The sequence below is a fragment of the Chroicocephalus ridibundus genome, chromosome 14 (genome assembly GCF_963924245.1).
Source record: "Chroicocephalus ridibundus chromosome 14, bChrRid1.1, whole genome shotgun sequence".
In the NCBI taxonomy this organism is placed as follows: domain Eukaryota; kingdom Metazoa; phylum Chordata; class Aves; order Charadriiformes; family Laridae; genus Chroicocephalus; species Chroicocephalus ridibundus.
The window spans coordinates 4,233,262-4,259,501 of NC_086297.1; the positions used below are offsets into that span (position 1 = coordinate 4,233,262).

The 26,240-nt window shown below is 53.4% G+C and overlaps 3 protein-coding genes across 11 annotated transcripts in view; 1 reads left to right on the forward strand and 2 right to left on the reverse strand.

Annotated features, from left to right (window-relative positions):
• Positions 1-405: 405 nt before the first annotated feature.
• GAA (alpha glucosidase) lies at positions 406-7,152 on the reverse strand. Of its 3 annotated transcripts, none has more exons than XM_063351844.1 (19): positions 6,761-7,152; positions 6,535-6,680; positions 6,011-6,176; positions 5,506-5,602; positions 5,303-5,422; positions 5,033-5,151; positions 4,777-4,908; positions 4,509-4,619; positions 4,240-4,353; positions 4,015-4,099; positions 3,776-3,893; positions 3,411-3,544; positions 3,100-3,251; positions 2,724-2,872; positions 2,479-2,620; positions 2,161-2,259; positions 1,827-1,991; positions 1,234-1,386; positions 406-782 (listed from the first exon to the last, which is right to left on the reverse strand). In XM_063351844.1, the coding sequence occupies exons 1-19, from the start codon at positions 7,124-7,126 to the stop codon at positions 723-725; spliced, it is 2,628 nt and encodes an 875-aa protein (XP_063207914.1). In that variant the 5' UTR covers positions 7,127-7,152; the 3' UTR covers positions 406-722. The 3 variants fall into 3 exon arrangements, 2 of the variants coding, with proteins under 2 accessions (XP_063207914.1, XP_063207915.1); XM_063351845.1 differs by having other exon boundaries at positions 2,419-2,620; XR_010073259.1 differs by lacking the exon at positions 406-782 and having other exon boundaries at positions 1,250-1,386; positions 2,495-2,620.
• A 251-nt stretch (positions 7,153-7,403) lies between these two features.
• On the reverse strand, positions 7,404-20,765 carry CCDC40 (coiled-coil domain 40 molecular ruler complex subunit). 2 transcript variants are annotated; one of them, XM_063351998.1, is made up of 20 exons: positions 20,641-20,765; positions 20,234-20,347; positions 19,403-19,519; positions 18,825-18,996; positions 18,467-18,624; positions 17,868-17,951; positions 17,560-17,779; positions 16,568-16,725; positions 15,582-15,704; positions 15,080-15,201; positions 14,113-14,356; positions 13,822-14,004; positions 12,263-12,508; positions 11,288-11,501; positions 10,570-10,739; positions 10,355-10,446; positions 9,646-9,766; positions 8,788-8,976; positions 8,351-8,509; positions 7,404-7,742 (listed from the first exon to the last, which is right to left on the reverse strand). In XM_063351998.1, exons 2-20 carry the CDS (start codon positions 20,330-20,332, stop codon positions 7,497-7,499), a joined length of 3,117 nt encoding a protein of 1,038 aa, XP_063208068.1. In that variant the 5' UTR covers positions 20,333-20,347; positions 20,641-20,765; the 3' UTR covers positions 7,404-7,496. The 2 variants fall into 2 exon arrangements, with proteins under 2 accessions (XP_063208068.1, XP_063208067.1); XM_063351997.1 differs by having other exon boundaries at positions 18,467-18,657.
• Positions 20,754-26,240, forward strand: part of TBC1D16 (TBC1 domain family member 16) — a 37,076-nt gene continuing 31,589 nt past the window's right edge. For 2 of the 6 annotated variants that reach the window (XM_063352006.1, XM_063351999.1), the window contains exons 1-2: positions 20,770-20,890; positions 25,199-25,341. The gene's annotated coding sequence lies outside the window, so the exon portion shown is untranslated. Of the gene's footprint in view, positions 20,891-21,050; positions 21,177-25,198; positions 25,342-26,240 lie in introns of those variants that run through there. The other 4 variants (XM_063352000.1, XM_063352005.1, XM_063352002.1 and 1 more) reach the window with 4 other exon arrangements.

Consider the following 26,240-nt stretch of genomic DNA (forward strand, 5'->3'; position numbering starts at 1 on the left):
CAAGCTCAGGGGGGATGCTGTCTGCTCGTTCCCTGCATGATAGAGGCTTGACCAGAGCCGCAGGGTGGGGGCCAGGGCTGGCAGCCCCGGCGCCAGCAGGACGGACGGACTGAGGGGCTCCATGGCACAACCAGGGCTGCGGGAGCAGCTGGGGGTCCCCCACTGCTCTGGGAAACGGTGGTCCCACTGCAGGCCCCCAGGCAGGGATGGAGCTGCGGGGTCCCAGCCGGAGGGTCCCAGACTGGGGGCAAGGGCTGGGCCAGGGCTCAGTGGCATTTTCAGGACAGGCACCAGCAGAGAGGGGCACGGACACGGCCGGGGGCTGCTCCCAGCAAACACCGACTTTATTCCCAGCACTGCTCCCTCGCCCCCCTGCGCGGATTCCCCCCCCCCGCCCCGGCAAAGCAGCCGGGAGACTCCCTGCAGTCCCTCAACAGGTTACCAATTCCGCGTGTTAACAGGTTTGCTGTGTCACGAGGCACTTGGGTATTTTTTCCCCCATTTTGGAGGAGATGAGGAGTCCCCGTCCCCAGGGTTGTCCAAGCCCCGCCGCGATGCAAGTCCAGCGCACCCATCTCCGGGGTCAGCCCGAAGGCAAGCCAAAGCCCAGGAGCCGCGTTGCTTGGGAAGAGCGGCAGCAGCTCTGGTGTTACAGAGGACGGGGGGATTCGGCCCCCGAGCTGGGGGGAGCAGCATAGCATCGCCTCTCGCCACCGAGCGGCTCAGGACCAAGCGATCACAAACTGCTCCCACATGGGCAGCGACACGGGGACTCTCAGCACCTGCGGACAGAAGGAAGGGTCAGCACGGTGAGAACCGGCGGCGCTGGAGCCCAAGGGGTGTCAGAGCTGAGGGAGGTGTCCTGCCCCCCCGGGGTGTGCACAGAGATGCAGCCTGGTCCCCCAGACCCCCCCGGGAAAGGGTGCCCATGGCAGACAGCCCCAGGAGCAGAGCCGTGCCACTGCTCCTCGCGGAGCTCCAGCCCCATCACCATGCACCCTTTCCATCCCCTGTCTCCCCATCCTCGCCCCCTTCACGGCCTAATCCTGCCCCGGCCACCGGGCAGCCACCCACCCCATGCTGGGCAGCCCTTTACGCTCCTTGGTGCCAACAACCGTGCCATCGCTGGGGCCAAACCCCGCCAGCCCCTCGGGGAAGCTCTGGGTCCCTTCCCAGCCACCATCTGGCAGTTTCCCCCCCCCATCCCCTCCCACGGCAGGGACGAGCACTCGCCTGGGTGTCGCTGCGGTAGGAGAAGTCACCCACGAGGGCACCGTTGGCCAGGACTTGCCGGGGAGGGCTGGTGACACCCAGCACGGTCACAGCCTCCAGCAGGACCCCGTCGAGGTGGGCGCTCGCCCGCAGGAGCTGGCTGAGCACGGCTCCCTGCAGGGACAGCGGGGCTGTCACCCCGCGCGCCCGGGTCCCAGCCTCCCCCCGCGCACCCCGGGCTTCTCGACGTGCCCTGCCCCACAGGCTGCCTGTCTGCAGGGCACCGAGCCCGGGGGGGCAGGTGGTCTGCCATCACTGGAGCGTGGCAAAGCCACTCTCCGTTTATCAGAGGGACGGGGCTGGAGAGCAGCCGCTGCTGGGCGGCGCTGCGGGTGCGAGAGGAGAGCAGCCAGCTCCCTCTCCTAAGCGGGCTCCTGGGGGGTACAGCCCCCACGGGACCCCACCACCCCACAGTGCTGTAGCCGCTCAGTCTGGCACTTTCGGCAAGACACAGCGTGGCTGCGCCAGGGCACGGTGTGACCGCGTGTGCCCCAGGGGCACCGGGACCCGCAGGCGGCAGCGAACACCCGTGTCCCCAGTCCCCCATCGCTCACCTGCGTGGCCAGGAAGAGGATCTCGGTGTAGTCCCCCTTCTCAAAGGTCTGCCAGCTCTCCCCGTCGTCCCAGAACAGCTCTCCCCTGGCGAAGCCGTCCGGCGTCAGCGCCACGACCAAGGCCATCCCCTTCTTGCGGGACTCAGCCGTGCTGAAGGCAGGTTCCTGGGGCAGGGGAGTCAGGCACAGCCCCGGGGCGCTGCCGGAGTCGCTCTGCCCCAGCCCCGGCCGAGCACCGCGGCTTGCGGCTCCTTTGGCAATGTCCAGTCTGCCAGGGACCACGCTGCAGCCCTCCGCTTCACCGTGGCATCACCGCAGCGCGGAGGGGACTCACCTGCAGGGGCAGGATGTGCCCTGCACGGACGTGGACGTTAATGGTGTCCAGGGGAGCCGGCAAGAGGATCCACTGCCCTTTGCTGCGGATGGTGGAATCCTAAACGAGAACGAAAAAAAAGAGAAGAGCAGGCGTAGGGTGCAGCGTGCCGACGGGGGTCCCAGCCCAGCGCCGCAGCCCTCCAGCGGCCACGAGCGAAGGCTGAGTCCTGAGCACAGCCCTGGGGGGCTGGTACCAGTGGTGGGGTGCAGGAGAAACGCAGGGCTCTGCCGCAAAGCCCCCCCGAGTGCCGCGCGGTGTGGCCGGGGGGGCACCCACCCCTGCGAGGCTGTACCACGTCCCCGCCGGGAAGTAGCCGCTGACTTTGGTCATCCCTGCCTCCAGCACGGGTGTGACGAGCAGCCCCCCGCCCCACAGGAGCTGGCGGTCCACGGCCCAGGTGTTGGGGTCCTTGGGGAACCTGGGGAAGGACGGGGAGGGGCAGTGGAGCGCCAGGGAGACCCTGCACCCGGCTTCCGCCGAGCCTGGTGGCCACCATGGGCCCCGTCCGGGCCGGCACTCACTCGAGGAAGAGGGGCCGCGCCACCGTCTCCCCGGCGGAGTGAGCCCGGTGGAAGAGGGTGTAGAGGTAGGGCAGGAGGGAGTAGCGGAGGCGGAGGGCGTTCCTCATGGCGGCCTGGGCAGCCCGGCTGAAGGCGTACGGCTCCTGCGGCTGCAGGGGAGAGGCCGAAGGGGGATGCTCAGACCACGCAGGGAGGAATGACGGGCACTTTTCAGGGATGCGGGATGAACTCCCCCCGGCACGAGCCCGGCACTGATGGCACGCAGCCCCGCAAGCGTGCCAGCCCCCTTCCCCCTTGCCCAGCCCCGCAGCACCCACCCCTGCCCCCCATCCACCCAGCCGCCCCCCGCCCCGGGGGCGAGGGTCCCGCTGCTCACCCGGGCGCCGTGGTCGTTGTGATTCCTCATGAAGGGGTAGAAGGCGCCCAGCTGAGTCCAGCGCACGCACAGCTCCTCGGACGTGTCACCCGCGAAGCCGCAGATGTCGGCACCCACCAGCGGCACCCCAAAGAGGTTGAAGAGCAGCACCTCTGCGGAGGGGGTGCAGGGGGCACTGGGGCTCCGCAGCGCCGGGGACACAGAGAACAGGGAGAAGCCCCCGGCTGCAGGGGAGGCGCAGGGGGGAAGCGCAGGGGGGAAGCGCAGGGGGGAAGCACGGGTGGATGCGGCCCCAGCACCCCGCAGCCTACCTGGCACGGAGTAATACAGCTGCTCCCAGTCGCTGCTGACGTCCCCCGTCCAGTGTCCAGCGTAGCGGCCGTGCCCAGCAAACGTGGAGCGCGAGATGACGAAGGGGCGCTTGCCCCGGACCCTCAGCAGCGCGCTGCGGGCAGGACGGGGTCAGCTCAGCACCGACTGCCGGGGAGGGGTCTCAGCCCCCCACCAGCGGCTCCCGGCAGCAGCACAGAGCTGGCACGTGCCGGGGCACCTCACCTGCCCACCAAGTGCCCCCCATGCCCAAACTGCCCACGCCGCAGCGCGGGGAAGGCTCTCTCTCCCCTGGGATGTGCATCCTCCAGGACAGCAGGAGCTGCGGCACGAGGCCCGGGCTTACTTGTGGGAGGCGATGGCCTCAGTCAGCCCATAGAGGCTGTGCAGGTTGTAGTGGGAGGACAGGTACTGCTGGCTGGAGGCGCAGATGGTCCCGGCTTGGAGGCGTCCCCCAAACACACCTGCACGGGAGAGGCGGTGGCGAGGGCGAGCTCGGAGCCCGCTCGGCTGGGACCGGAGCATCCCCAGGCTCCCCCGGAGCTCCCCGCACCCCCGGTCAGAGGCTGGTCCCACCGCCCATACCTGGCACGTAGGGGGGCTGCTCCAGGCTGTTGTTGGGACACCCATCCTGGGAGCCCTCCACGAAGTTTGACGGCTCGTTCATGTCCTGGGGAGGGAAGGGAAGGGAAGGGGAGGGAAGGGGAGGGAAGGGGAGGGAAGGGATGCCCTCCCGCCACACCGGGACCCAGCAGAGGGGCAGGACAGGAGCCGGGGAGCCGCAGCCGGCAGCTCTGTGGGGCCACTCACAATCCACATGCCATCGAAGGGCACTTGGTCGTGGAAGTCCTTCACCATGTCGTGCCACCACTCGTGAGTCTCTGGGTTGGTGAAATCCGGGAAGGCTGTCGGGCCCGGCCAGACCTGCGGGAGGGAGGCGGCAACGGGCAAAGCCCCGCTGTCCCCGACCCGCTGCACCCCGCAGCCCCCGCACGCCACCCCACCTTCCCCACGGCCATTCCCCGGCTGTTCCCCTCCAGCTCTCGGGGCCCCTCACAAGGGAGGCTCCCCGCACACACCTTCCCGATCAGGGGCTGCCCCGTGGCGTTTCGGATGAACACCCCTCGCTTCAGTCCCTCGTCGTAGGGCTTGTAGGTGCCGGGAGGTCCCGAGCTGCTGATCCCGGGATCCTGGCGGGGCACAAAGCCAGGGCTTCACCTGCAAGGGCAGGGATCGGCCTCCCCCGCCTTCCTCGAGGAAGCTCCGTCACTGCCGCGGGGGCAGCCGGGAGCCTCGGTGCCAGCCCACCCCTGTGGTAGCCCCAGCACAGCCGGGGGTGTCACTCACCACGATCATGATGTACCTCAGGCCACGGCGGTGAAATTCCCGCACCATCTCCGGGTAGTCCTTAAAGCTTTTCTTGTTGAAGGTGAAATCCCTCTTGGCATCCGCATAATCCAGGTCGTTCCACTGCACGTCCTGCGGATGGCGGCACCGGCGCTTGGGGAGGAGCAGGGACACCCCCCCTGCCCCACAGGGGCTCCCCATCAGCCCCCCCATGGCCGCTTTCGGGCAGAGGCTCCCGGGAGCAGCCGAGACCCACCAGGGGGAAGCGGGCTGCCGTCATGTTGGCCACGACCTGCCGGGTGATGTCGGTGGAGGAGTAGCCCCAGCGGCAGAGGTGGAAGCCCAAGCCCCAGTATGGGGGCATGAAGGGAAAACCTGGAAGCGGGAGGCAGGTGCTGGCCAGGCAGGGGCAGGAGTGGCCCAGCATCACCATTCCCCATGGTCCCACACCCCGACACTGGCCACACCGCGCCGCCCACAGCATCCCGGCAAAGCCACCCCAGGAGCGCCTGTGGCTCGGTCCTACCGACGACATCCAGGTACTGCCGCACCACGCTCTTGGGGTCGGGGCCCAGGAAGATGTAGAAGTCCAGGATCCCACCCGTCGTGCGCCAGGTGAGGGCCGGGCTGGGCTGCAGGAGCACATCTGGGGAGGGACAAGCACCGGAGGAACCAGCTGAGGATGGGGACGGGGGCCAAGCCCGCACCCGGCGCCTCCGTGGGACTCACCCATCGCGTTGCTGTTCAGCAGAAAGACACCGTGGGCCGAACCGCCGTCCTCCATCACCAGGTAGAAAGGGTGGGAACCATAGAGGTTGACCTGGGGCTGGAGCAGAGCACAGCACGGTGCCAATGAGGCTCTGGAGACCCTGGCACAGCACCCCCATGCCCCTGCCCACCCATCCCTCGCTGCCGGCCAGGAGCGGCATCACGGGGTGCAGACCCAGCACTTGCGGCCCCAAACACCGCCGGAGTCGGCAGAGCTCTGCCCCGAGCACGAGCCCAGGACTGCTCGAGGGACAGCAGCAACCAGCAACGCATGGCAGAGCCCCAGGGGGGACAAAACCTGACCTGGGACGACGGTCCCATGGGCTTGCCTGGGGCTGAGGCCAGGTCCCAGCGTTCAACCAGCACAGACACCTTTCCCCAGCCCCAAAGAAGACAGTAGAGGCCGCGGGGCCGCCCCAGCAAGCGCAGGTGAGCTGTCTCCCTCCCCCTCAGCCCCGCTCCATACCACAGGCGCCATGTCCCGGTTCCAGAGGGTGACCCTGGTCCAAGCTGTGTCAAGGACCAGCGGCGTCAGGTGCTCCCCCAGCCCAGAAATGAAATGGGAGGGCAAAGAGGTGGAGATCTGCAGGAACTGGTCTGCGAAGAAGAGGGGCGCGATGGTGGTGTTCAGCCTGCCGGAGAGAACGGAGACTGCGGCAAACCGCCCCGCCGGTGCCCAGTGCCGGGGAGGAGGGAGGCACTGAGCTGGTGGGCCACCAGCCCTGGGGGGGGAACACGGATGCTTGTCACCACGTGAAACAAAAACAGGTTTCGGCACAGCTCTGGGATTCCTGCTTCCCTTCCCAGCCACCGAACTGCAGAGGGGGTCAAAGCAAAGCCCCTGCAGCCACCGACTGCCACCACCCCGCTGCCGTCACCAGTGTCCCCTGCTGCACCCTGGCTCCCGGTGGCAGGTCCCGCTTCCAGAGCCAATCCCTTGGGGAGGGCGCGGGGAGCCCGCACCCCGCTCGGGGCGCGCCGGGCACTCACAGGACGGGCCCCCCGCACTGCCGGGACACGACGAGGCCGAAGGGCTCCTGGTTGACCCGCACCTCGTAGAGCGCGGAGGCGGCGCGGCCGCTCGCCCGCGGCGTGGCCAGGGGCACCTCGTAGCGCTGCCGGGCCGGGTCCCGCAGCTGCGGGGACAGAGAGGGGGGGTCGGCTGGGGCCGGGGGGGGGGGGGGCCGGGGAGGGGCCGGGGGGGTCGGTGCCGCACCGTGAAGCGCAGGCGGGTGGGGGTCTCCAGCGCCAGGTCCAGCCGCAGGCTGCCCACGTCCCCCGGCAGGAAGCTGGCGGCGACGCGGCGGAGGCGGGCGGTGTAGCCGCTGGCGGTGGCCGTCAGGTTCTCCGTCCTGTAGCTCGGGTAGCCCCGGGGGAAGAAGCACCATGGCGGGCCGGGGCCGGGGCCGGCGGGCGCGTAGCAGCAGCCCCGCGCCTCGCAGCCCTCCCGCGACAGCAGCCGCTCGGGGCCGCAGTCGAAGCGGTCGCCCGGGGACACCTCGCAGCCGGCGGCCCCGGGGCTGGGCGCCGCGGCAGGGACCAGCAGCGCCAGCAGCGCGGCGGCGAGCGGCGGCCCCGCCATGGCCCGGCCGCACCGGACCGGCCTCCCGGGGCGGGGCGGGGCCGGTCACGTCACGCCGCCGTCGGCGGGGCGGGACCGGCGCCGGGACTCACGGCCACGGGTCCCGGAGCCGCTCCCCCCCCGCCATCTCCCCCGCCCTGGGGACCCGGAGCCCGCCCGGACCCGCTGCCGGAGCTCGGGCGAAAGGCGGTAGGGGAGCCTTGAAGTTAAGGCGGCGTCCCCCCCCGCAACCCCAGGTGACATCTTTAATAAACATCACACCGCACGCGTGCTTATTTTGACATTTATTCACTTACAAAGCCTGCAGCCTCCAGCAGAGCAAGAGCAGAGTTTGGGTTTTGAGCAGTACGTGGGTTTTCTCCGTCTCTCGTCAGGCTTCCCGTGAGCCCAGCCTGGACTCCAGGCACTGACGGAGCCACTGGAGAGGCCTCTGGTGCTGAGGATGCTCCTGCTCGACCTGGCGGACGATGGTGTTAATGGTGCGGAGACGCTCACGCAGCTTCTGCTGCTCATGGCTCCAGGCCTGCGCCGTGCGGCACAGGGGAGCGTATTTCCCTTCCTTCAGTGCCTGCAGGTGCTTCTGGCGCGTCTGGTAGGCCACAATCTCCAAAAGGTTCTGAGAAAAGCAACAACAGCAACGGCTTTGACAGCTGACTTCACACAGAAAAGAACTAAGGAAATGATGGGATGCGTGGCACAGAGGTACTGTAACTATCGTATTTTGAAATGGAAGGGCTTCTTAAGAAGGAAACTGGTATGAAATCCTCATGATAACAGCCAAACAGCATCCCCATGTCTGAGTACAGTCATGGCACAGACTTGCAGACAAGGCAACCCTCGGCAGGACAGAGTTTCACCAAGTTAAAGACTTTGCAGGAGGCCATTCAAGACCTCGAGCTGGCTCTCAAATTTGTAACATACTTATGAGTACCCAGCTAGCACTCACAACGGAGAGCTGTTACTAGATATTTTCAAGGTACAAATGATGTCCGTCTGGCTGATGTTTCCAGGTGAACGCTGCCTTGCCAAGAGTACAACCGCAGCATCAACTCAGCATCACTACAAGCCCTCAAAATGTGCTCAGTTCACTTAAAGTGTTGCTGAAATTACACGCCAAGCCTGCCCAGTTGAGGATGGTGGTGAGACGGAGACAGGGAGCTGGCAACAGAAGAAAGCAGCAGGTTCCCTTTGGCTCGCCTGCTGCAAGGAAGCGGATGCGCTCACCCATCGTTTCTTGTTCCGAAGAGATTCTGTGTCCGAATCGAGGCCATCGGCCTCAGCCTGCAGCCTGCACAGTTCTCCCTGCTTTTCCGAGAAGGAGGCACTAAGGGACGCTTGGGTGCTCTCCAGCTCCAGGATGGTTTTGTTGCAATCTTGAGCACTCTGGTAAATGGAAGAGAAGGAAATGGCAGATTCGGGTTCTTTAGTTCAGCTACATTCCCAGCCATCTTCCCAGAACTCTTTTCTTTTTTTTTCTTTTTTTTTTTCTTTTTTTTTTTTTGTTTGTTTCCAAAGCCTGTCCCCATGCAGTGCTGTACCCGTGCAGGGTCTGAGTACTGACACCCCCTGTGTCTGTGCTAAATGCGCGCTGGTGCTTGTCACGAAGCAAATACAGCAAATACAGCTATGGGAACTCTTGCAGCCCTGCTTCACTCGCTCACCTTCTGGGTTTCACTGATCTTCTTTCTCATCTCCTCTTTCTTGCGGTGGAAGTCGCCCTTGGTGATACGTTTCTTTTCTGTTTTGTTCTGACCCTCTCCACGAGTCGCTATCGCCTCTCTATGAGAAACAAACGCCTCCATATCACAAATCATCTTCTCCTGCTGCTTCATCAGCTGGCCATAGCGGACCTGCCATTTGTGAAGATATAAAATAGGCTGAAAATAACAAACGGTTACAAATGACACCTAACTGAAGCCTTCTGTGTGGCACATCCCTTCAACATAAACCAGATACGTTAAACCATAAACAGGACACGCGAGCCTTGGCAAGACACATTTGCCCTAAGTCCAAACCTAGTTTGCCCTGCGTGGATCTGGAAGGCAGAGGGCTGGATTATGAACTCATGTAAAGTAATCTTCAGAATGTTCCACTGGAACTCATTAGCAAGAGCAGAAGTATCCAGAGAATGAAAGGGAAAGGTTGTTCCCTAACCAGTATCTTCCCTAACCGGTGATTAAGATGATGCAATATTTACTAATCAACATTTATTTTCTTATAAATTTGGGTCACAAAATAAGGTGGCAGGCAAATCACATTTTAAATAGATTTCTCAGGTACAGCTAGATTCTGCTGCAGTCTATTACACGGCATGCACAAGGAACTCATAAAGCACATGCTTGCTGGATGTATTTAATTTAATCTAGCTGCAGGGTGGTATGATTTCCAATACTGCTATGGCCTTGGCAACGCTACTTCTCCAGCCTGTTTCTCAGCTCCTGCCTCATGTTTCAGCAACTCCAAGGCTGAATACGTTGTGTGCAGCTTCCCCTCCTGAGTTCTCTTCCCCAGCAACTTACTTGCATCCTATGAATCTCCATTCTCATGGCTTGGATTTCGCCTTGTCCTGTCTCCGATTCCACCGCTGCACGCATCTCTTTTGCCAGCTGGATCTTTTTCTCCCATAGCATGATTTGATGCCTTCAATGACAGAAAGGGACAGCGGCGCCTTTGTAAGCAACAGAGAGGGTGCTTTCTCTGTGCTTCAGTGGCAGCCCACTCCCGAGATCAACACTGAACACAGAGCCGAATGCTTCAGCAGATGCCTACGGGACATATCAAAGGGCAGCACCAGAGCAGTGTGAAATCGGACAGGCAGCCCCGCAATTTAGAAAATGGTATGATGACTGTAAAAGCTAGCATGCTCAGACTGACAGGGGGCTGATGGACCCCGATTAATTGCCCAGTGCAGCACACTCACTCTGAGTTACTGGCAGAGGAGATAGCGTGCAGAGTCTTCCCATATAGATCTTGGCAAGATCCAGCACAAGCATGTTTGGGTTGTTGAAGCCAACAGCCTCTCAGCTCTTGCTGATTCCAGAGATGGCTAAAGCACCTTTCAGTTTCTGCATTTCAAAAACTCATTAAACTCACTTTCATCTTCTCCAAGGACAGAAGCCCATTTGCTGGTGCTTGTTCAGTTTGATGACTGGAGAAGAAAGGTAACGTGGGCACACACACAGAAGTTCAAAGACTGTGGCACAAAGTGAGAATCTCTCTGGTACCTACTCTGCTTCCACCAGGCTGTTTAGGAGTCTTTCCTTCTCCTCCGTCAATTGACTGTGCTTCTCCTGCATCTCAACTGATTCTTTTTCTGCTGCCTAGATTTGGGAAGCATAAAACAACACAACATTGTCAGACTGAGAAAGTTTTACAGGATCACTATTTGCCTCCGATCTGCATGGGAGGTCGAGACCTGGGAACAAGACGTCAAGCCTCTGTACCTTGAGAGCACGTACAAACTCGTTCTCCGTGATAATGTTGCCATGTTGCAGCTCCTCGAAGCTGTTGTTGTTCTTGTTGATCAACACATTCAACTTTATCAAGTCATTCGACATGTTCCTCATGTGACGTTCAATGTCTTTCTGTTCTTTCATTTCCTGCTGAATTTCATCTACAGGTGAACAGAAGTAGTCTTAAAATCCCCACGAGCACTGGGCTGAATACAGGCAAGGTGTGACAAACTGCTCTTAGACCAGCCAACGCTGCATGTGGAGCCACCTGTGTCCCACCCAAACATTTTTCCGCAAGCCCAAAAATCAAATAAGGTTTTGAAGGAGACTACTGTGGAAAAAAGTTGGGTTTGGCCAAGGAAAGTGGTATCATTGGTGGGCACGTTTGCCTACCAACTACTTGAAAACTTCATTTAAGAAGTGTAGCACATGTCATGGTCACTTAGGGTTCGGCTATGTTAGTTTAGACAGCAGGATGGATCGTCGTTATAGGAAATAACAACATGCAAAACAGCAGAAGGTGCCTGGCTGTTAGCCCCCCCCGAGTATAGTACTGGGGCCATTTGCATTATTGCTCACACATATATAGGAGCACATCTGTAGAAGCATTCCTTGGTGAAGGTCTAGCTTTACCTGTCTGTAAGCCTTCGCTCCCTTTTTTCTCCATTCACGGATGAACATTTTAAGGAAGAGTTAGGGAATGACTTACTTTCAGTGCGTACTTTCTTCTGCTGCATTATTGTGATCTGTTTCTTTAACATATCCAAGGAGGCTAGCTGTTCCTCCCGTTTGTGTGTTAACTTGACCAGCTCTTTCTGCTGATTGAGCCAGTACTTCTGTAGTGTCATCACCTCAGAATTATATTCTTCTATCTGCTTGGTCAGCTTGTTGATCTCAATTTCCAATGGTCCCAATTCTTGCCCCTGTATGAGGGCAAGGTTTGGGATAAATCAGGCAGAAGCTGCTGGAGCACTTGTTTACAGCATCATTGCAGAAGGCGGGTCCAGCTGCTGAGACGCCTACTAAATACTTCAGCCATACTGTTATATTCTCAGTTAGTTGCTTTCTGCCTCCATTTCCCATGAGCTGGATGGGACTAATCATTCCTGACCTCACAGGAATAAACGCAACAGAAGCCCGAAAGGTGCTCAGACTCTGTGGCGAGAGGGCCTCCTAAGCTTTTGCAACAGGACATTCAAAAGCTTGCCAAGCATATGGCACAGTACTCATTTTTGCACGGGTACCCATAAAGGCCTTACAGCTCACAGTGTCAGGGACAGGTCTGGGTATTATCTGAATGGGGCCAACCATCAAGCGACTTAAGTCGCTCTGCCTGTTCCATTCTCCCCTTCTCAAACTTTGCAGATTTTATGAGATCCTATTTACTCCCAGAGTATTGATGTCATTCAGCATTTTCATGGGGTGTAGACAACTCCCTGCAGAAATCTGTGCTAGGCACACCCTCATTGCACAACAATTCCCTAATGCCACCTCCTCTTCACATGCCTTAAGAACTGTTTGACAACTGTTAACATTTACCTTAACTAGTGCAGCTTTTAAATCACAATACTGATGCCTGAAAGTTTGAACTATCCAGCACTTACGCAGTTACATTTATCAAGGGCATCTGTGGTCACCACAAAGAATAAAATCAAGTTTGGGATTGAAACGTAAAGGTACATACCCCTTGCTGAGAAAGAATCATCTCCAGCCTCTTGTTGTACTGGCTGATGGCCCCTTGCTTGTTCTCAATCAGGAGGCTGCACTTTGCAATCTCACTTTCACTGTGGCTGATCAGATCGTTGACATTTTTTATTTCCTTGTCCAGTTCACAAAGCGTTTTTTGGAGAATTGTCAGCCTGCAGTTGGTATGAGTTGCATTCAGAATAACCTGGGCGATATCATTCTCAACCTTGGAAAAATGCAGCTCCTGGGAATATAAACAGACAGAAAACAAATTACTGTCACCAACAGCAACTCATTGATTTGTAATGCCCACTTATCAAAGCACAGGAATCAGGGGATTTAGATTTACGCCCAGGTCCGTGCTACAAGCCGTAAGGAAGCTACTTACTCTCTCTGTACCTTTGTTTCTCCATCTATTGACAGGAGATAGCAATATTTACCTCTGCCATAAGGCTGTTGAAAAGCATTACGGAGCCTAAACATATAAGACACCACACTCGTCACTTCTGCAATTATCTTCCCTGCCCGGCTGTCTCTAGTTACCTGGCTAATGGTAGTAGGACATTACTATATCGTACCTTCTCCACCATACCTGACAAACGCATCCCTCACCTAACCACCACCGTTCTAGCCAGAACGCATGGCTATGCGTTTTGTTTGAGTGCAGTACGAGCGCAGCCAGGTAACTTTCAAGAGCCTGTCTGCTACTTCTGCACAACCTGGACCACACTGCGAGAGGTTACCATTTGCTCTTTTCCAAGTCTGTAGTCTCTGCACTATATTCTCCTGTGCATCACAGGTGCTAATAGGGTCAATGTGGAGTATCCACTTGTTTGTGGATCTGTCAGAAAGCGGGATGGAGGGGCCTTTCTCACAATGAAAGCCAGCCCTGGAAGCCTTCCAGTTACTTAAGATATGCCCTTGATTTAAAAAAAAAAAACAACCAGCAAAAAACAGAGCAGGCTGAAGTACCCCATGGAAATACAGAGGTGTGAGCATGTTGTGTTAGTGCCAGCCCAGACAACTCAGTATAATAAACACCACGCTGAATCTTCTGGTTTTTCTATCTGTACCAGTTACACACTCCCAAAAAGAGCAAGTTATCATGCTACGAAGAACTGTGGGTCTGGTCTGACTGTTCCTTGGACTGTAATCCTTACTTAGAAACTGAGAGCATGCCTGTGTCACATTCCATGATGCAGTATAGAGATATAAGTTAATGTGGAGTATAGAAGTACCACATATCCACCGTCTTCCTGCAATACGTAAGAACTTGAGCCACTTTATAGTAAACACTCCCAGGATTTATCATTCTGCCCCATTTTTTTAGTAAATAAAAGATAGTATGTTACGTGTCAGGCCTTTTTGGCCACACTCTCACATACACCAGAATCCTGCAATAAGCTCACTGGAAGAACTAAACTGAAGTTGCAAACCCAGCAGAGCCTCAATTACAGACCTGAAAACCAAAATGACGACCCTGGCAAATCACACTTGAGAAATGCCGCTCTAGGCCGTTTCCTTCCCCTGCTCTCCCAAATGGAAGAGATACCTTACCAGATCCGTTTTTCTCCTCTGAAGTTTTGCAGCCAGCTGTGAGAAGTGCTTTGTGGCTTTGCTGGACATCATCTGGTCCTGAACCTTTGCCATGATTTCATTTTCCATCCGCTCTTTGGCATCAGTTCCTTTCTCTATATCCTTACTGATGGACAGCAACTCACTCAGACGAGCAGCTTGATCCTAAAAGGTAGGGAAGACAGAGACAGGATCACTAAAACTGTTTGGGGAAGGGGATTAAATTCCTGTGTCAAATTCAAAAGGATTCTTCTTCCAAGTAACTCTTCTCACCATCTTGGTCCTGTTGAGGGCCTGCTCTGTCTCATGAAGAACGCGAGCATAGGTGCCAGACTCAACCTTCAAGGCCTCCTGCCTCGAAAGGCACTGGGCAATCAGTTTCTTTGTCGTGTTGGCATTGTTCTCCGAGCGGCTCAGGATGGTGACAAGCAACTCATTCTTCTCCTCCTCCTTCCTGATCGCCTTTCTACAGCCATGGATGTCCATTTCTAGGGACTTGAGGTCATGTCTGTACTTGCTGGAGAGGCAAAGAGGAAGGAAAATCATCACAGGATGATGAACGGTCATCTACAAATTCCTCTTTTCAAACATGCTATTGCAGCAACAACTGACCAAGGAGGAAAATCTTCATAAAGGCTCGTCTGCTGTGACAGGGCAGAGTCATCAGAAGATGGATGGAGACATTAAGATTTAAAAGGAAATGTATGTAGGAAAATTAATTCCTTCTTTCAGTCCTGTCCTCGCTCCCCCATTCTTACCAGCATGCCACCCTATAAAAGCATATTATTTGTTCTCAGAGAATCAGGCAAGCTTTATGACTCCAGACCGAATAAACACTTCCTTTGGCAACAATAGGAAGGTTTTCCTGAAGATTTCTAAAGGCATCACAAAATCCTAACCAGACGTGATAGATAAATCCTTCTTGCTGTCTAGCTCTTTGGATTGCGAGTTGGTGCAAAGGTGAAGGAACTCTTTCAAAGGAATAAAATATGAATAGAAAAAACTAAACAGCTTTAAAAACCCCACACATTTCGAGGGAGAGTTGTGTTTTGGATAAAGAAAATAGTAACAAAGAACTGTGTTTCTTTATCCTTACGTGCTTTAGAGGAGCAAACTTGTTCTGCCTGACATATCCTGTACACGCGGTAATAAACTTGACAGAAGACATACTGCCCGTTTCAGAATCCCTCCTCTCCAAATCATTTGAGGTCTCTCCTGGGACTGTTTTCAGACACCATACCTCAGCAAGTCCTGCGTGGCAATATAGGCCTCATCTCTTTGCTTCATTCCAGCCAAGCTGCTATTCCAGTGGTTCATCAACCGCTTTTTCTCCATGTTAATAGCCTGTACCTCCATACAAGCCTAGGGAAGAAGGAGTTGGTAGACAGGATGAATCTATACTGGGTTGAGAAACCAAACTCGTGTTACAATGAAATACTTTTCTTCTGTTCAAAATATGCTGGGCAGGAACAGCTTCAACTAATACATGTCTGGTTTATTGTCACACCAGACCACACAGTGTAGGTCTGCAAGAAAAAAAATGCTGAGAAGGTGGGGGAGGAAGTGATTTACAGGCAACTCTTACGGACAAAGGAAAAGAAAAAAAAGAGTGTTAATTCCTGCAAACAGGAGCAAACCATACAGCTCTGGCCTAGATTGTACAGACCATGTGAGCACGCGCCAAAGAGGTCAGTCCTTCCAGAGCGAAATATTAACCAGAAGCAAAAAAAGCACCCTCCTACCTCATTTACTGCTTGCCGAGTTACTTTTGTGTCCTCTGCCTGGGCCACAAACTGGGCTTCAAACAGAGCAATCTGTTCTTGTAGTTCATAGGCTTTTCGTGTTAAGCGGTCTACTAGAAGATCCTGAAGAGTCAGAGCCAAACAGTGCAGGGTGAGCAATGCCATCTCAGTCTTAAGCAACTATATTCTACAAGAATAACACAGGCTAGAAGAGGGACTAAATTGGCAACTGGATTAGATTTGATTCCTACTGAAACTTTTCCATTCATAAACAAATGACTCATGAATGTGACAACTTTCAAGAAAATGAGACCTTCTTTGCTGGTTTTTTATTATTTCATTTTCATTACTAAATACTGATACTTCAGATGCGAAGCAGCATCCATTCCTGTCGGTATGGATTATATTGTGCCACCTCTCCAGCAGCTGGGAATCTTATTACTTTATGTTTTAAAATCCTTTGTTAAAAAACCATCTAAATCCATTTGATTTCAGCTGTTTGCATGCAATTCTGCATTAATAATAATAATAATGTCTGTGTCCTGCTGCAAGCAGAAGGCAGCAGAGGGAGCTCAAGCACATCAACCGGCTCAGTTCATTTTCTAAGCTCACTTTTCATTGTGAAACTCATGACCCAGAATAATTCTTGATACCTGAACATATAATAACTCCTTTATTAAATATCTTTCTGCCCCCACACCCCCTTTGCTTGAGTGAAGAGCGATTTACTAGTATAAGGCTTGTCAAAAAACCTTTGGGCAGTGCATGCCACTGTCTTAGTGGTGGGGATTCTTCCCCTTTTTAGAAAAGCCTGCATTATAGGTTTTGGTTGGGGCTTTTTTTCCAATTATTTGGGAAAAATATCCTCACATATCTTCCATGGTTCGGTCACTATAGCCTTCCTTCTGACAAGGCAGCACATTCTCTAAGACTCAACACTAACTGTCATCTGTATTTATTTATTTTAAAGCTGTTTTACTTGATACCTGTTTTTTCTTTTCTACTTCAGCCTGAACCTTCTCTGCCTCAGCCTTCTTTGTCGACTGTTTCATCAGTAAAATATTATGACGCATATCCTGGTCCATGTTCTGCACGTAGAAGAGATGCAAGGCCAGGTTTTCAACCTGGGTCTGCATTGCAGAAACTGGGGAGGCAGGAAGAAAAATATTTATAGAAGAGTATGTTTAAATGTATGCTTTAAACAGAGATAAAAGGGAAAGAAACATAGAAGCACCCAAAGCAAAACCCACACACATACCAGCTAAAGCAGCCCTCCCTGAAATGAGAATTTACATCAGCTTTGGATTACAAGCAAAGCTAAAAATCTTGGTAAGCGATTCCTTGATTCCCAGCACACAGAATCCCAGGAAACGAAGGAAGGGGCCTCAGGAGGCTGTGAATCCACTCCTCTGCCCCAAAACAGAACTGTCTCTTTCTTAGGCTGTTGAATGCTTCTCTAATTTTTCAATAACCTGCAAAAACTTTCTACGCGATTTATTGTAATGCTTAGATATCCTTGCCATTGAAATTGGTTTATTGTTTCCTATCCAAAAGCCAGCAACACAAAAAGAGTGAGTCAAGTCCATTTCTTTGGCTGGAGTGGGCTGCCACATGGACGCTGCTCTCGTGCTCCTGGATGCCCCTACTGACCTTTGCGATCTCATCACACCCTTACAGAGACACAGGCAAAGGTAACAGAGCGGTGGGAATTTTCCTCCCAAGTCACAGAACAGCCCACCGTGCAGGAACGGTTTACATTTTAGCCCTAAAGACTTTCTTAGAAGTACAACATAGCAACGTGTTCTCAGAAACAACAGAAATTATATGCCAACCAGGAATATCTGTGAAACTTGTCAATGAGTACACTATTCCTGATTAACTTTACTGTATTTTTCAATCCAATGCTTGACTTCTATTCAAATTCATTTCTCCACATAGTACTAGAATTAGAAAATATTACAAGGACTGCCTCAGTCACCTTTCTTGCGTTCATCATCTGTGTTCTGACACATTTGCCTGTGAGTAAGCCTGAGGCCCTCCAATTCCTCTTCCAGCTGCTGACGCGCTGTGGCCATCTGAGAACGGCGGTCGTGGCTCTTCTCCAGTTCCATCTGCAGATGGGCCAGCTGCTGCTGCGCTCCGTAAAGAACCACCCCGAGCTCTTCTCTCTGTACTTTGCTCTTCTTTGTTGCTGTCCTCTGCAAACACAAGAGGAAATCGGCTATCTCACTTCAGCTTGGGCAGGGACGGGCTGCTGTGGGAAGGCAAAGGAAGAATGCGGTATACCAGTTCCCGAAGCTCTAGGTTCACTTTTTCAATCTGCTTAGTAAGGTAATTCCTCAGGGCAGCCTGGAATCTTCTCATCAGAGGCTGTAAGAAAGTATGACATTGATAAACTTTAACATACTTGTGTAAATAAATTATGAAGAAACCTTACTGCTACTCACGCCATTAAACAAAACATCATATTTTCTGCCAGACACTTGCGTTCTTATTTTAGCTACGCTCACTGTGACAAGTGAGAAGGTTTATGTAGTGGGTATTCATTGACAGCAGAAAATGAATACTGAGAATATTTGAAAATCAGAAAGACATTGGAAGAGCTGTATCTGAGAACTCGTCCACTCACTCTTGCTGCAAGTACCTCTCTTTCAGGAGCACTGAAGAGCATCAGATTTGCCTACTATGTTGCTTAGTTCTGAACCTGCAACTTCAAGCTTAATATTGAGGACGCATTTAGAAGTTAGCACTTTTGCAAAAGCTACTTTTAAATATGTAATTTTGGCATACAGCTAAGCCACCGTTTACTGCTCACCTCGCACATTTTATACAAGTAAAAATAGCAAGACTGCAAAGAAGAATGACAAGATTTGAAGACTTCTCACATGTTCTGGGTCCAAGACTACCAGTTCCGTTTTTTCTACGGTTTCCTCACTTCTTCTGCTTATTTCATGTTCCTCAGCTCCACGCAGCTGGTGTTCCTTTTCCCATCTTTGGTCACCATGCTCACCAGTAAGCTGTCCAAAGTGCTCAAAGGCAGACTCTGAATAGAGAGAAATAGGTTCTTCAATGTTACCTGGACCCCACCGCCACCAAAAAAGGAAAAAGATAAAGAAAAAAGCTTAGGTTTCAGAGTATTATGCCTCCAGCTGGATTAACAATGATCAGAAAGGGAGAAAACTAGAAACTGTGCTCGACAGGTGGTATCAAGTCTTGTACTGGTAATAAGGAACCGAATGATACCTGACTCTGTGCAGCTGTTCAACTCCCCTGAGCACGCAGGTGCCTGCAGGGCAGCTCCTGGAGATGCACAGGAAGGGTTTCCTCTCTCTGGTATTGGCTGCTCCATGTCACCCAATTCAGGACGAGAACTGTCTAACTCCACTTTGTCTGAGAAAGTCTCAGGAGATTTTTCCTGAAACATAAAATCCATCACCTGAAACAGCTTTTCAGTCCAACTCTATTTGCCCCTAAAAATCTGCTTATTTTTGTCTTCATTGTTTGAGTCTCATGATGACAAAGAATCAACAAGAGAGCTTTGTTCTAAAATGAGTGCAGATGTACTGGCAGAGCTGCGTCACTCGATTAAAAAAAAACTTTACAGATAAACAACACAACAAAGGAACCTCTCCAGTTTTGTCACAGCTCTTGTCTATTTTGTGCTTGACCAATTAGCGCCTCTCTGCTCCAATTCTGGTTGGTTTTGTGCTTGCAGCAATAAAACTGCACCAGGAGAATGTGACGTTACAAACACTGTGTGTCACAAATTCTGTGAATAAGATTATATATACTACAGTAGCGTCTCACTTCTGCAAACTAACCAACAGTTCTGTAGCTCCATCGACTCCTCTTTCTGCTGGGGAAAATGTCTCTTCTTGGCCCTCCAGAGGAACAGACTCTTCCTCTTCATTGTCATTCCCGGTCTCTGCTTCTGTTGCCTAGCACGTAACAGGCAGAAAGCAGAACAGCAGCATTCTAACAGCTTGTGCACTTGGTTATTGCTAATGCTACGGTATTGTAATAACTGCTTTCTGTCACAGGGCACGCAAGTTTAATTTAGGAGTTTAATCTCATTCACAAAAATGGTCACCCAGCTAAGATTAAAATAGCAAAGATCCTGACAAAAATTCTATGCACCATTTTTAATTTCACCTGTTTTCAGCTCACATCTATTTAAAAAAAAAAATGCCCTTAGGGATTCATTAAAGAAAGTCTTCCAGCTTGCATTACATGTAGCCGAATTATTATCATCTTTGTTTTTAAAGAGACACTGTTTTATCCCATATCATCATTTGACAAATTCAAGTATTGTGCAGTGCCAATGGAAGAAAAAAACTTATCACCAACAAACCTCAAAAAAAGAGCCCAAGTGTGTGCATCTCTGAAACTTGGATAACTTCCTTTTTAAAGTGTCTACAGCAGAAACATGCTACCTAAGAACTGAGTGAGAAACACATACTTCAAAATGCTGCTGACACACAGGACTGTAACTAAATTTGCTTTCTAGTGGCTATTTTTCTACATGCAGCACAAGACTGCATTAATCGCACGCTCATTTTACTTCTTCCTATTGAAACTGCTTCCACGAAGACATCACTCTGTAAGGAACGCGTGGGAACACCCTGCCCTGTGAACATTTCCAAGGCAATCACCTCCACAGCAAGATGTGAGGGAACTCTGATTACATCCCGCTCAGCAGAGCTGAATTCCATGCCAGGTCCCTCTGCCGCCACACCGGGGGCCTCCTCCATGGCGCTGGGGCTGACCTGAGCCCGCGGCCAGAGCGTCCCGCAGGGGAGGGAGAGAGAGAGAGACAGAGAGAGAGAGAGAGAGAGAGAGAGAGTGAACGAGTGAGTGAGTGAGTGAGTGCCAACCCGACTCCCCGGGGCCTGCCGTCTGCAGGCCGCCCCTCCGCCGCGGGGCTGGGCACAGACACACAGGAGACGGGGGAGGTCGGGTGATGTCAGGCCACGGTGCCAGGCCGGGCGGTACCACGACGGGCCGGGCGATGCGAGGCCACGGGGGTGACGGGCCGAGCGGTACCGGACCCCGCACTCACCCTCCGCCGCCGCCACCATCTTCCCGTTGCCAGGCGACGCGTCAACTCCCGGTCACGTGAGCGCTGCGGGCCGCACCACCTCAGCCGGCGGAGGGGGAGTCGGGCCGTACCACCTCAGCCCCTGAGGCGGGCGGCGGGGGTGTGGGTCGGGCCGCACCACCTCTGGCCACACACCTCAGCCCGCCGGGCCCGGGCGAGGCCCGCGGCGCCCCGGCCGCCATGGCCGCGTCAGTCCCGGTGCGGGCAGCAGGTAACGGCACCGGGGGCCGGGCGGGGTGTGCCGGGGACCCGGCGGGGGACCCTCTTTGCCCGTCCCTCGCGGAAGCGGCCCCGCCTGAGGCGGCTGCCGGGCATCCCCCGTTCGGGCCGGCGGTGGGCGGGGCGGGGCGGGGCCGCGGGGCGGACACACCCCCGGGCCGGGCCGGGCGGAGCGGGGCCGGGCCTGGTGGGGGTGCGGGGGTCGGCGGTTCGAAGCCCGCCCGGGGCCGGGCTGGTCCGTCCGCTTGTCAGAAGTTTCCCCGGGCTCGTCTTTGCCGGTAAAAGCGGCGGGGCCGCGGGGGGCGTCGCTCGCCAGGGGCGCGCTGAGCGGCGGGGTCGGGTCGGGTCGGGCCGGGCCGGGCCGCGGGGGGCGGTGGCAGCGGGGGCTCCCCCAGCCCAGCTGGGTCCCCGCGCCTCGGCCGCTCCTCACGCCCGTGCTGTCACACCGGGTGGTGCCCGGGGACGAGGCGCCCGGGTGTCCTGCCCTGGTGATGCATCCATTTTTTTATCTCATTCTTTGTCTTCTGTTGTACAGCTTGGGGTGTTTTTATGATTTCCGTACTTTCGGGAGGTGGGTTTCTCTCGAATTGCCCCAATTTCTGCCTCTTCGTTTGCTGAGTTCTGTTACCGGCAGAGACGGGAAGATGGATGGTCGGGATCGGTGGCAATTATTTGATGTATGGCGGTCAGGCGCTGCGGGGCAGGGATTAGATGTTGATATATTGCTCGCGGTGTTGCTGACACTCTGTAAAATAACTCTGCTGCTTCCTCCTCGGCTCTGCCCCGCTTCGCGCTTCTCACACTGCCAGCTTGTCCTGCAAAGGTGTTATGTTCTTAGTGGCCACTCTGAATAGGAAATAATAAAAATGAAGGATCTTTTAAGAGAAGATGGTAGAAATGTTAAGATCAGGACAGCTCAGTGTAAAATCTCGGGCTCGCTGCTGCTTTTGTGGAAGCCTCCTTGAAGTTTGTAGGCTTAGAGGAGCTCGTTCTCATTCTGGTGATAACTTGGCTAAAACCACAGAAGTCTCTCAAAGCTGCTCTTCTGACCCTGCGCTGGATTTGCTGAATATCTGGGTTTATTCTGTACGTCTCGCTGTGTGGTTGGCATGAAGCCGGAGAGCGGGGCTGGGGCAGAGCGGTCCTGCCTCTGGCTGGGGGAAAAGCAGATAATTCCAAAGCGTTAGAGTGGCATAGCGGTGTGGTCTGATGTCTGTCATATTAAGGAAAGACTTTGCAATTAGCTCGTCAATTCAGGTGTGAAACCAGGCTCCTGGGATATTTTAGCTGCTGTTGCTTAGGGATCTAGAGCTGTGAGCGTTATCGGGCCACGGCTACTGGACGTTGGAAATAAAAAGCCATAAAAACATTACCCGCTGCACAAGCACTGTAGTTAAGTAAAACAAAATTATGTTTAATCTTGGGACGGAGAGACATATGGCACAAGTAATTTCTCAGCACTAAAGCGTGTGTTGCAGTTTGACTTTTAGTGCTGGAGGGATGGTAAGCTTTTTGTTTGCTTTTTTATGCCTAAGCAGGTGTGGTTGGGAGCAGCTGGCAGCCTCTGATGATAGCATTTCGTTTCCCTTTTTATCTCTGAGTCACAAACTTGCAGGATTTAGTCTGCTGTCCCTTTTTTACCTTCTCAGCTGAGATGCCTCTGAGGGAGGTGTGTTCCACTGAAGTGACTGGAATCGGAGTTGTGCGAGTGTCAGGATTTCAGCCAGTGCTGGTGACTGCTGTTACTCTTCCTTTGCTCTGTTCTCTGCGTGCCACTGCTGCACCAGCAGGTCAGCAATCAAAGACTTTTTGGTGACCTACATAATTCTCCCCATGAAATGGGATGACTTCAGAATGGCTCCCTATGGTAAACTTTTTTCCTTGATTTGGCTAGGTCATCTTAAATAGCTCCAACTAATAGCTAGTAGTTTTGAAAGCTGCTTTTTTTTTTTTTTTCCCCCTAATGTAGAGGTATTGTGATACAAAGGGAAGGTCGTTACAAGGGCTCTCATGTATACATAGAGAAGTATAGATCAAGTGAGTGACTAGCTGAGAGTTGCACAGAAAATCCAGTCAGAGGACTGGAAAGAAGCTGCGACCCTGACTTCTGGGCTCCAGTACTCTGCCTCCAGTTGCTCTGCCTTCCAGCACGCTCCACCTGCGCTGGAGCTACCAGAGATGCAAACCCGGCATTTGCTTTTCCCAAGGGGAGGAGGAGTCAGAAACTTTTGCAGTGTTAGAGACCTCCCTGGTGCAGTGACTCTATACTCCTTAAAGATGTAAAATCAAATTTAAGTTATTAAGAGCAAAAAAGAAAAAAAGCCTATTGCGTATTTCTTTCTTAAGGCATTTCACACTTAAATTTGCTGCCGATATTTGACAGCTCGTGTTTCTCCTCTGTGCCCAGGCATGCTGTAGTTCTCACGTTTCACTTCAAGAGCCCTGTAGCTTGGTTTATTTTGCTTGTGGAGCTATTAAACCCTGCACAGCAAATCTGCCCTTGGAGCCGCTGCCAGCACTGTGACTTGTTGGCTGCGGCCGGCCCCAAAGCGCAGGCTGTCATATGCCTCTATAGGCTAAACTTATTTTTGAGAGAAGCCCTGTTGCCTTGCATGCTCAGGAACTGCTCCGGTGTCGGCGTGTGCCGCACACACCAGGAGTAATGTGCTGGAGCCTGTCAGCCTGTGCCCAAGCCCTGCATTGCCCTCCTCCGCCAGAATACAGGAATCTTGTGCGACCGGAGGCAGCAACATTTGGTCCAGCAGCGTCTGCCAAGGTGCGGGTGCGATCTGCCAAGCCAAACAGGATTTTATTGTTTATCGGTTTGTGAGGAGGGGAAGGGCATTTCCACGGGAGGCGAGCAGCCGGTGTTATTTGAGATGCTGCTGGCTGGAGCTGGTCAGGCTCTTGTGAAGAGGCTCCTGGGGTGATCTCAGGAGTTGGTTCCCCAGCGCATTTCTGAGATCTCGGTTAGCTGAGAAGTGCTGGCATCGACTGGGAGAGCAGCCAGGGGCTGCGTGAACAGACTCGGTAGCTGTAGCAAAGATTTTTAGTGGCAACAGTTGATGTGTGGGAGAAGAAAATGTATGTGTGCTTAATAAATATTGGCACCGAGCAAGAGCTTATTGGCTAATTCAGTGCTTCAGCTTCTGGAGAGCTGGGTTGTCTCAGCCACATTGAAAAGAATCCTTTCAGATCAGGGGATAAATAGAAAATTAATATAACAAAATATGGGGTTTTTTGAATGGTGCTAATTTAATGCTGACTGAGCTGTAGGACAGTTCCTGCCTGCCTTCCCAAGCCCACACAAGGGGCAGCAGCAATCCTCATGACCCAGGCCCTGTGGACTGTGTGTGCAGACAGCGTCCCACACAGAAGAGGGCTCAGAATAGAGAAGACCCTGCAGATTTTGTCCCCTTGTTACTTGCTGGTTTGTGTTGTATGAACTCTTGTCTTCTGGGAAGGAGAGGCACGTTTACAAGCTGTGTTTCGGAGACTTTTGGGGTTGTACGAGTAGACTAGATGACCTTCAGAAGTCCAGTCCATCATCTGGTCCTAGCTGGGACTGACTGCTTGTCTGTTTCTGCAGCTTGTCTTTGAAACCCTGGTGATGGAAATGGCCTCTTCAGGTTGCCCCGTTCTGGTACACCATTATCCCTGCTATTAGAATGACTAAACTAGATATTCCTTACCACAGTTTAACTCACTGCTTCTCCTGTCCTGCCTAGACAGCTCTTCTTTTCCTAGGCAGTGACAGTTCACATGCATGAAGACTTTTAATGCATTCCCCTTCCTTTAATCTTCCCTTGGCAATCTCTTTCCATGCCCCAGATGGCTCTTGTCACTCTCCCTGAAACTGTCCAGTGACTTGCATCTGTTTTTCTTTAATGCTGCAACCAAAGCTACACAGGATTCCCTAGCCTGTGGCAATGGTGAAAGGATTAATTTGAGTCTTGCTGATGGTATTTATATATCCTGGTATATTTGGCTATTTGTTTGCAGCATCGTAGTGAACTCTGATTTCTGATGCATCGCTCTTCTGCAAGACAAATGCAACAGACTAAATTTCTATGCTGGCAGGACCCCCTCTTCCTCTCCTCTGGGTGAGGTTGGTGTTGTTTCCTCTTCCCAGCCTGTGGATGTGTGCGCGTACCTGCAGCGCCGTCCACCTGCACTTCAAGGCAGTGCTGGAGCAGCAGGTGTTCGGCAGGATCAAAGCGATATTTCCCATTAAGTTCCTCCTGCTTTCCAGGGAGCAGCTTTTGATCTTTTACCTGTTGCTTTGTTCTTTCGCTGCTAGGTAAAAGCTAATTAAATATTGCCTCTGTTGGCAGAGAAGTCCTGCACCTCTGCCCGCATTCCTGAGAGCCCCTGGAGAGCTGCAGTAGGACATCACACAAGCTCTTCTTTCATACGTGCGTCTCCATCTGCTGTCCTCAGCAGGTAAAGCTCGCTCCTGTTTTCTGAGGAAGCATTCCCTGGTCAACAGCCGCAGCCACCTGGTACAACCTTCCTCCTTTGCATATGCAGGTTTTGCACTTTTAGAGTTCTAATGAAATAGCTGACATAGCTGAAGGTCTGGAAACCAGGCTGCTTTCAGTCTTTAGAGCAGCGGGGCATAGCTGAGCGGACCGTGCTGCCTATGAAAGGTGGTGGTAACAGCTGACCCTCTTCAGATATGCCAGAGGCTCAGGGCCTCTGATGCCGTACAGGTTGCTCCACATTGCTGCTTCGGGCTCCCTCAATACCGTGTTGAAATGGTGTGATGTAACTTGGTGGTGGGAGGCAGGAATTGCAGCAGAGTTTACTCTCTGTGTGACTGCAGGGTACAGTGAGAGAAAAGGTGATTTGCTTTTTAAATATGGTCGAGGCATATTACTTTCTCCAAGATGTAACCCAGAGCCTGACACGGTACTGTGTTTTTTGGCGATCTGGACAAGAACAAGCATATGGCTCCATTGGTGTTTGTTTTTTGGGGCTGACAAGTGAAGATACGTGTTGTGTTTGGAGCTAGAAGGAGACATGGGTGCGAAGGACTTGCAAAGTAATTCTCTTACCCTAAGCACTTGTTGGGCACAGTACATAGCAGGGTTGAGGTTTCTCTGTCAAGTTCCAGCAAAGAATGCAATGCAGAAACTGCTTATGCTGTGATTCAAGCCGACAAATCTAGCGATTGCCAGTTAAACCAATAGTTTGTCCTTTAGTGAAGGCTCTGTCAACTACTTGGCAGTCTCGTTTGCAATCTTCTGTATGTACAAATCTGTCAGAATCAGGACAGCTATTTTCCTTCCCTGAAGCTTTTGCTCTGCTCTTTGGGAAGTGCTGGTTTCTGTTTGCCCTCT